Source organism: Alligator sinensis, unplaced genomic scaffold (assembly GCF_000455745.1).
Source record: "Alligator sinensis unplaced genomic scaffold, ASM45574v1 scaffold628_2, whole genome shotgun sequence".
Taxonomy (NCBI): domain Eukaryota; kingdom Metazoa; phylum Chordata; order Crocodylia; family Alligatoridae; genus Alligator; species Alligator sinensis.
In genome coordinates this window covers 1244950-1254189 of record NW_005841833.1, presented here as the reverse complement: position 1 = coordinate 1254189, position 9240 = coordinate 1244950, and the positions used below count along the sequence as shown (strand labels likewise).

General features: G+C 49.1%; 1 protein-coding gene across 2 annotated transcripts in view; it reads left to right on the top strand.

The window, feature by feature from the left end:
* Positions 1-667: 667 nt before the first annotated feature.
* Positions 668-9240, top strand: part of RFLNA (refilin A) — a 27105-nt gene continuing 18532 nt past the window's right edge. The window contains exons 1-2 of one of the 2 annotated variants that reach the window (XM_006015104.3): positions 668-788; positions 878-1137. In XM_006015104.3, coding sequence (XP_006015166.1) covers positions 940-1137 — 198 coding nt within the window. In that variant the 5' untranslated portion in view covers positions 668-788; positions 878-939. The other variant, XM_025197974.1, reaches the window with a different exon arrangement.

The window sequence follows — 9240 nt, the reverse complement described above, 5'->3', positions numbered from 1 at the left end:
CTCCCCGGACAACAAGTGGATGCTGAAAGCAAGAGTGAACTGGGTTTTTTTCCCACTGTTCCTCTCTTGCAACCTCCAGCATTTAAAGTCCAGGACGTTCTGATTTCGAGGCCTTTCTCTGTAGTGGGGAGCATGGGATCTCTTGAGTGCACATTAACAACACTTCAGAGGAGCAGGGCGCGGGCTGCTGTGGTTCCCCTGCTTCCCCCATGGCACCTTTGGGTGGGAGGGCTGTCTTGTGTCAGGTTGTCTTATGGCGATGGCCTGGATAGGATGGTTTGGAGGGGGCTGGACTAGACGACACCTCTGGAGGTCCCTTCTGGCCCCACGTCCTTCTGAGTACGGGGACCAGAACTGGGCAAGACGGACCTAGGGTCCGACCCAGGCCATAGCAATCCTGACGTCCGCTGGTCCCTGGAGAGAAAGGCCCGGTGAGCCGGGTCGCAGGCAGCCAGGGGAAGGAGGGAGGGAGGGAGAGAAGCTGCCTGGAGAAAAACACATTCCCTGGCTGGGAAGCCGCTGCAAATTTACAGCCAGGGAACAGCTCGGGGGCTGGGGTCGGGGGGAAGGGAGGGAAGGAAGGAGGGAGGGAGCTGCTGGGCTCTCCACCCACCCAGCGGCCCCGAATAAAGCGGAGAGGAAGCAAGGAGGCGAGAGGAGGAGCTGGCAAGCAGCAGCAGCAGCCGCAGTGCCGGCGCTTGGAGTGCACCCAGGCTGCTGCAGGGTGCTGGAGAGGCTCCAGGCAGCAGCCGTGTCAGCGGCACCCAGTGCTCCCTGCTGCACCCGACGTAAATGGCTGGGCCGGGGGCCGCTGCGGGCTGGGGCCTGCGCCCTCGCCCCCCACTGACGTCCCCTCTGCTCTCTGCTTCCCCCACAGGCTGCGGGGGCTCGGCCGCCGAAGAGGAGGCGGGGTGCCACTGCCCTCGCCGCCCCCCAGACATGGTGGGGCACCTGCACCTGCAGGGCATGGATGACAGCCTCAAGGACAAGAGCCGTGACGGCTTGCTGGACAGTCCCGACTCGGGGCTGCCCCCCAGCCCCAGCCCTCCCTTCTACTCCCTGTCTCCGGGGCTGGCTGGACCGGGCACCGACCAGCTGGGCCATGGGCACAGGAAGGAGGCTAAGGAAGGCCGAGTGGTAAGAGCTGTTCTCAGCATCCTGGCACCTCGCTGCCGCATCCCCAGGGCGCCTGCCCTGCCTAGATGGGGCGGGCATCTCCTCCTGGGCGCCAGGACTTGCCCAGACATGGGGCACAAGAGAGTTTCCCACCCCACAGGAGCTTGTGTTTTAGGAAGCAAAGACGCAGGGCAGGAGGAAGGCAGATGTTTAGGGGGCATCAGAGGTTGGCAGAGTAGGATGAGCATAGAGAAAAGAGGGGCCCAGATCAGCCCTCCCCCCAAGATTCAAGCCATCGAGGGGGCTGAAAGTCCAAACCTGGCTCCGGGTTTTGTGAGGCCGAGTGGCCTGCGGGAAGGAAGGAGAATCCCCTCCCGAGGGATTATTTTCGGTCATGCGAGATGGGTACCGGAGAGCCTAGAAGGGGGAAAGAAATCAGAAGTTTCCCCCCGAGCTCTGAATGCATCGCTTCTTCCTGCACGCAGCTCCAGGCCAGACCTGGAAACGCTGCTTCAGCTGGAAGAGGGGGAACAGCCCGCAGGCTCGGTCCTTACTGTACGCGAAGGATCGCTAGGGCAGGGTTTTGGCACCCATCGGAGTATCAGATACAGTACAGTCCAGGGGCTATTTTGGGACACACAGGGCCCCAATCTGTTCCCGACGGTGAACTCGGGTGCCGTCTGGATGGCAGGCAGGGGATAAATCCTCCGAAGGGCGTGAGAATGAAAACATGGGAGAAACACGCTCTAATTTTCAGTGTAAAGGAAGAAAAAAGCAGTCAGCCCAGGTGCTAACCGTCCTGTCCAGTCGACAGCGTTCAAGGCAGGTTACTGTCACGCTCAGCCTGTGACGCGGGCCGTCGCTGCAAGTCGACGTACTCCGTCCACCGTCTCTTCAGCTGGGCTTAAACCATTTCATTCCACATTTGTCCGATTCCTTGCGAATACGAAGCAACTTTGCTGCAGACTTTTTTGCCAAACAGTATGTTATTCAGTCCGGACATCTGTCAGAGAGGTTGGGACGGAGACAGGATTTGGAAATGTTAATATTCTTTTCCAAAGTAGGAGGCTGTTTTGCTTGAGAGGTCACAATGCGATGCTGGCATCTGCCCGAGTGGCGTTCTGTAGAGCGATTCAGTTTGAAAAGGTTATGTATGGTATGGCTGAACAGTGCAGCTTTATTGGTTTCTAAGCTTGGGCTCCTGGCAGTGGTTTTATGTAGACACTGACTTCTGATAATCCCGACAGCCGGCTTGTAAAGCGCTTGAGCTGTGAGAAGTCGCTTCATTATGACTTCAGTTCTGCTTTATTTCGTTAAATTCCATCCGCTAATTATAAGTTGTTTTTAAAAGCTGAGGCTCAGCTTGTAAGAGTTACTGGAAGAAATGAGGAGGGAAGGTTCTTTCAACCATCTTTTTTTTTTTTTTTATATATGTCATTTATAGGCGTACTCAATTTATTTTATTGGCTTTTGCACAGAGCAAAGACTATATTCGGCACAAAAACATCAGCGATCCATGGGAAAGGATAGCTGCCTATACATTGCAGTTACCACGTTAATGCCTTCCTCCTCGTTCTGCATATTTGCAAGGAATTTCATGTTTCAAGCTCGAAGGAGATTTTCGTGTTTTACTCCAAGCTGACTTTCACACTTTAACATGCCAAAGTCCTCGCACACATAATAGGAGCTGCTGGCCAGAGTCGTGGAGTGGGTTTTAATTAAGACGAACAAACAGGCAGACAAAGTAAACGTTGATGTTTCAAAAATTGGAGTCTGATCACACAAAGGCTTATGCACATGTTGTTTTATGCGTGGGAGGACTTCATTCATGTCAGTGGGGCTACTTGCATACATTAAGGTACCTACTTGCCTAAGACCTGGACGGATTAGACCTGTGTCATGCCTTTGCAAAATGAAACATGGGAGGAGAAGCGGGAATGAAGGTGCGTTGGACTAACTAAAAACTGCAGCCAACTCCATAAAACTCTCCGATGGAGACAGGTCAGCTTCCAGGTAGATAGTTCTCACAGCCAGTCTTATATCACCTCCTTCTGAGAAGGCACTATTGTTCTCAAGGATCAAATTCAGGCCCGAGTGGGTGTAAAACCCATCCAAACTAGTGGGACATCATGGCCAAGTTTACTCAAGTTCCTCCATCCTTGCTCTCATAAAATAAATGTTTTGTCAAGTTAATGCAAAAGCAAACTTCTAGCGCCTGTTGATAAAACGTGGGACCCTATGCAGAGTTTGCAGGGATGCCTGAGAAGGTTGTGTCCAAACACAGCACGCCAGTATTGTTAGCTATCCTTTGCTATTAGGATATAGGCTTGTTATATGCTGGATGCTTCCATTTTGCAGCAGGCTAGAAAGGCATGCATAGACATATTGATATAAAAGGCAACCCTGTTGCATGAACGTGGAGCAGGGAGCACCGTAAATGCATGGAATGTAGGACTGCTCCAAGCGGAGGGTCGCTCCAACCAGCCTTGCCGTTGGCAGGTCGCAAACTAGTGAAATCAATTGAGATTATTATTCTTCTTCACTGTAGATGGGGTTTCTTGAATTTCCGCTTTGCAAATATTGTGCTTGCAGCTGTTCCTCTTAAGAAAGTAAAAAGCCTGGAGAATGCTGCTTGCTTCATGCTTTGAAATGTCAGCTTCCAATTAGCTCGAGTCTCCACTTAATGAGAACTCAGAGGTCTGCGAGTAATTATCCCATCCATGAATTTGTGCTTCTGCGGTAACTGTGCTACTCTCTCTCCCGTTTATCAGGCCTTGCACAACTGGCAAATCGATAATTACTGCTGTTTGCAAGCTAAAGCTTGCTTCTTAGCACCTATTATTTTTATGCTTATAAATGCTGTCTTTTGTGCCGCGATACCATAAAACAGAGGCTATATTCTTACTAGCCAAAAAAAAAAAGCTCTTGTGTACAATTACACTAAGTTGTTATGCATGTTTAAAAAAAAAAACGGTATGCCAGTTCTGTGGGAAGTATTTAATGTTATTTCTTACAACAATACTATCAGATACTAACTTTGGATCTAGTTACAGTTTCTTGTGATCAGCTATTTTGCTCTAAAATTAGAGACATTGGCGTGTCTACATGTGAGCATTTACTGCGCAGTAACTGAAATTACTGCGCAGTATGGGCACGCACTTACACGTGCACGCTCGTACTGTGCAGTAAATAGGGCAACTTACGCTGACTTGTGCATCATGCAGGTATCGAATTGATGCCTGATTAGTTACTGCTCAGTAACACACGTGTACACGCCTTACTGTTCAGTCCACACACAGTGTTGATGTGCTTTAACACCTGCACTTGTACACGCCGGCCTATTCCTGCTTACTGCATAGTAAAATAGTGCACAGTAAATTTAAGCCGGCATAAATGCACGTGTAGACACGTCCATTAGGAACGTTCCCAGGTCTGGAATAATTTGTGACATACGTGATGAAATGATATTATACATACTTACCAGGCACATTCTTCTGTTTAAAAGCCACACTCCCTGTGCTTCGTGTGATTAACTGGAACTGTAAGAAAAGTAAACTCTTCTTTTTAATAAGCAAGACTTTGTTTCAAAGACAATGCACTATTTATTCACATTTTAACCAGCCAATCTGGCTACAGTTGTGTGATCCAAGAAAATATGAAAGGCAATTTAGAGCCAAAGTCATAAATACCACAAGTGCAACACCATTGACACCAGATTTTTTTTTTTTTGTACTTTGCTTAGAATACAGGGGATTACTTTATTTCTCTCAACTAAGATGTAGGAGTGTCTTCAACTCTTTTGTATCTTGGTACAAGCATTCTGATGAAAAGAACATAGCCAGGTTATAGAGTGACTTTTGGCTGTCTCTTACATTTAAAATGTACCTGAAATTTTGATTTTTATTGCTAAGCATTTTGGAACATGCATGTGACAAGTATCCTCTACTTGTAGGATAGGGGAAAACATCTGTATTAATACCATTTTGTTGCAAAGATAGAAAAGGGGAAAACATCTGTAGTAATACCATTCTGAAAAAGAAAAACTTGCTAGAAAGAAGCAGACAAAAACGAAGGGTCAAATTTTCCAACTCCAGTGCAGTCTCACCTCCATGGACTTTGTGTTTTAAGTTTGTCCGCAGAGATTGTTCTGGTTGAAGGAGGTTGGTTTCTGAGCTCACAATAGCTTTATACCAAAATAATCCCACTGTTTTCAAGGGAGCCTCTCTCAATTTATGCTGGTAGAAATGAGATTAGAATTGGGCTCAAAGCCTGTGCGCATGTGTGATTTACCTCTAAACACCATTTGCAATTAGAAAAAAATGTTGCTTCATTGCACTGGCTGTCACTTTTGCTTTTCTGACATCCCAAAAAGGATTTTTCAGAGAGGTGGCTTGAGAAATACATGTATACAGGGGGACTCCTTGACTGCAACATTACCCACCCATCTGCAAAATGACCTACCGTAGCTTTTATAGGGAACACAGTAATCAGATCACCCAGATGAGAGGCTTGGCTGACTTAGCTGACTTAGCTGCAAGTGGTGCATAGCTGGTTTATCATTTGCTCATAACCACTTAATCAGGGGCATCATCAGAGATGGTTCTGGGGTGGGCGGAGGCGTGAAAGCCAGAGAATGAAAATAGGAAGGTTAAAGCGCAAAAGTAAGGTTCATAAGCTGTGTTGCTGTGGTCAGGGAGCAGCTGGACCATGCCTCAGTTTCCCTGTGTGCAAAGTGGAGAGAACAGCATCAGTTCACAGGGGAGTTGTGCGTCTTTGCAAAGGCTCTTTTGGCTGGAGTGCCACGAAGACAGTCCCTGTGCTTGGATATACTGGAGGGAATCCTTTCTGGATGGAGGCTTTAATCTTAATTGGCAAACACTCGACAGCGTCAGGTGAAAGAGGCCTGATAGGAGCCCCAAGCAGCCTCCGGCAGGTAGTCTCACGGAAAACACAGTGGTAAAGCTAGCTCCGTTCTGTCAAAATCTGTGGGGGAGGCTGCTCTTTTCAGCTTTGCTAGAGGAAAAACATCTATCTGGAAAGTTTAGGGAAAGGGAAAGGCTCCATGTATAGAGAGCACAGCACCGTGGAAACAATGCTTGTGTTCTTTACTTAGCAGCATTTTGCCGCTGGTGGTTACTGGGGCTGCAGCCGGCAAAGAGCTGTGCACCACGTGATCGGTCCATGCCTGGGTGGAAAGCGGGAAGCATCCTCTCCATCTGATGTCTGGATGCAATTACATGCTCCCTGCAGCTCCCACCCACATGCTGTGCCCTTGAGCCAAAGTTCTAGGTTTTGCTTTTGCCCTGTTATGGAGGCACAAGACAAAAGAAAAAAAGAAACCAGTGTTGAAATGACTTCGATGCGCTCGGCCCTTTGTCAAAGTGGTCTGCAGAGCTGTCTACCCTGGCTTCCCCTGCAGTAGGCCTGTCGCCTGGGAGCTAGGAAGAGCCGGGCCATCTGTTCCCAGTGCTTTGCCATTTGAAACAGGTTCTTTTTTTTCTTTTTTTAATCTGGAAGGCTGATCTATACATCAGTGATCATCACTGTCATCTGCTAAATTAATCAAGGCATGATCCTGCTGTCTCTTCATGCAAGGAAAGCCCCTGCCATGGGGAATTCCACTTACATCGGATCAAACCTGGCAGCCCTGGAGGCAGGACTGTCCCCTGGCCTGGGACCAGCTTGGGTATGGAGGGAAGGATGGAAGAAATCTCTCCCAGTGTTTCCATGCAGGGGAGGCGTCCTCTCTCTCCAAAATCATGTCCATGGAAGGAGTAGGCTGTTGGGCTTGGAGGATCCATGGTTTCCACTCCAGTCCGTGGCACTGTGGTCCTTTGAATGTCTTCTGGTACAGGGCCTCACAGCACATGGGACCAGGCTGGAAAGCTAGCGCCTGCTAAGTTGAACTGGATTTCCTGCAGGTGAGGTGATGCACATTGCCTTGGCGCCAGTACCTGTGCAGTACCACCTCCCTCTTGTAGTGCCAGGAAGCATTCGTGGGGATCCAGGGCAATAGGAGGGGACACTGCTCCAGACGCAGCATCTGCTTCTGTACAGAAAGGGGGTATCCAATCCATCCGTGCATAGAAGGTGCCGTCTGCATGTGGCCTGAGTGAGTAACCCATCCACTGGGCCTTGCCCAGCCAAATCACCCTGTGGGCTTCAGACTTTCAGGGCTTATAGCCCTGTACATTGGAAGCTGCAGTTTAAATTAAGAGGTAGTCCGTGGTACTGGGGCCATCATCTTCTCTGGCGAGGGGGAATTTGGCATCTCACAAACTTGACAACTGGCGCGGCCCCCTAAACCCATATGCACTGCAGGATCCCTGAGGGAAAGCCCACTGGCCTCCTGACTTCGGTGCAAGGGCAAGCCCCACGGGGGAAGTTGACCTGCACCCTCGCCTCCTCCCCGCAACTCCATGGGGGACTTGACTTCTTCCAGGAGTGGAACAACCTTCCCTGGCATCTCTGCCCTACTCCCACAGCCCTAGGGCTGGGTGAGAAACTCCTGAAACGAGTGCTGAAAGGCTTGGCATTCATTTCCATGCATGCCCACCTCGCTCTCCGGCAGCCTCTCCTCTCCAGAACAGGTCTCGCCTGGACCCAGCTTTTGCTGCGCCTCATCCCTCGCCGATAGAAGCACGTACCCATTTCTCCTCCTCTTGAGCCATCACTGATAGACAGAGAGCGAGCGAGCTGGCAGGCTCTGGCTATTGCCTGATGTACAAAGCATACCCCAGAGATTCCCCTGTCCAGGGCAGGACTCCGGTTCCTTCCTTAGCTAACATGATCTTGTTCAGAAACCGTTCCAACGGAGGAATCGGCACCCGGGTGTTGATTAACATCTCAGTCTCTGCTGTCACGTGAGCGGGTGTCTCAACGTGTATGTACTTGGTGTGTGTGTGCGACCAAGCCAGAGGCTGGCAGACATGCAGCAACCAAATCATGGGGTTTCTACCTTGGCAGGACTCCTGAGGGAGAGCAAGAACCGCAGGATTTGGCACATGGCATGCAACTATCTATATAGGACTTTATTCTCCTGCTGGGAAAGTGCAGCCATCTCATCTATTTAACACCCCAGTGCATGAGCAGGGGTCTGGACCCGATGATCTCACGAGGTCCCTCCCAGCCCTGAACTTCTGTGAATCTGTGACTATACAATCCTTTTGGCCAGGAAGTGAAACCCCGTATGTTTCCCACTTGAAACAGAGGGGAGCTTCAGAGAGGCAGGATGTAATTCTCTGAAATGAAATATTCCCGTACACTTGGGCTACCAACCATACTTTGTTTTTGACATCTCAATTCACTGTTATCTCTTCCAGAGGAAACCTACCTGGTCTCTAGGGACGGGATCAGAGCAGTCTCTGCTTGTAAATCCCAATATATCCAGATGTTAGAAATGCAAAACTCTCGATTAAACAGACATGGTGTCTTAGTTAAAGTAGAGAGGGCAGAACTATACATGCTGAATCGTCCAACCAAATTCCTCATTGTAGCTTTAAATAGTTTCTTGATGAAGGTCTCGTCTCTGGAAACAACATCTGAATATGTGAAATCAGACAGGAGATTCATTTGTGGGCTAGGTTGAATGCACCACTGAACTGGGAACCAAGTGACCATCATTCTGGTCTCAGCTCTGACTCCTAGTGATTTTGCTTTTCAATTCCTATCGCTCTCTGTCTCCGTAAGACCTGAAGTCCTTCGGCATAAAATCAATACAATCGAAAAGCCCTTAGGAGAGGTCATTGAATTTCTGGCTCTGCTCCCTTTGCTGGGTCAAAATTCAGCTTGGAGTGAGGGCTTGTGTGCTGTATGCAAGTATTTAGGGTTTGTTTAGATGGTACCAATTTCCTCTCTTTCTTTTATTGGAAAGTAGGAGTCGATGAGCGTGTATTTAGGGTTTGTTTAGATGGTACCGATTTCCTCTCTTTCCTTTATTGGAAAGCAGGAGGTGATGGGTGCGTCAGTGCTGTGAGTGTCATTCTTGAAGAGGAAAGGACTGATTATCCCCATCATAGTTTGGCAACCCGTAACTCTGTTTCTTTCACTGTCCAATGCGGTGCACCTGCGAGCAAATGGAAATCGAAGAGCGCAAAGTGTCCTTCTGATGCTGAATGGTTACTA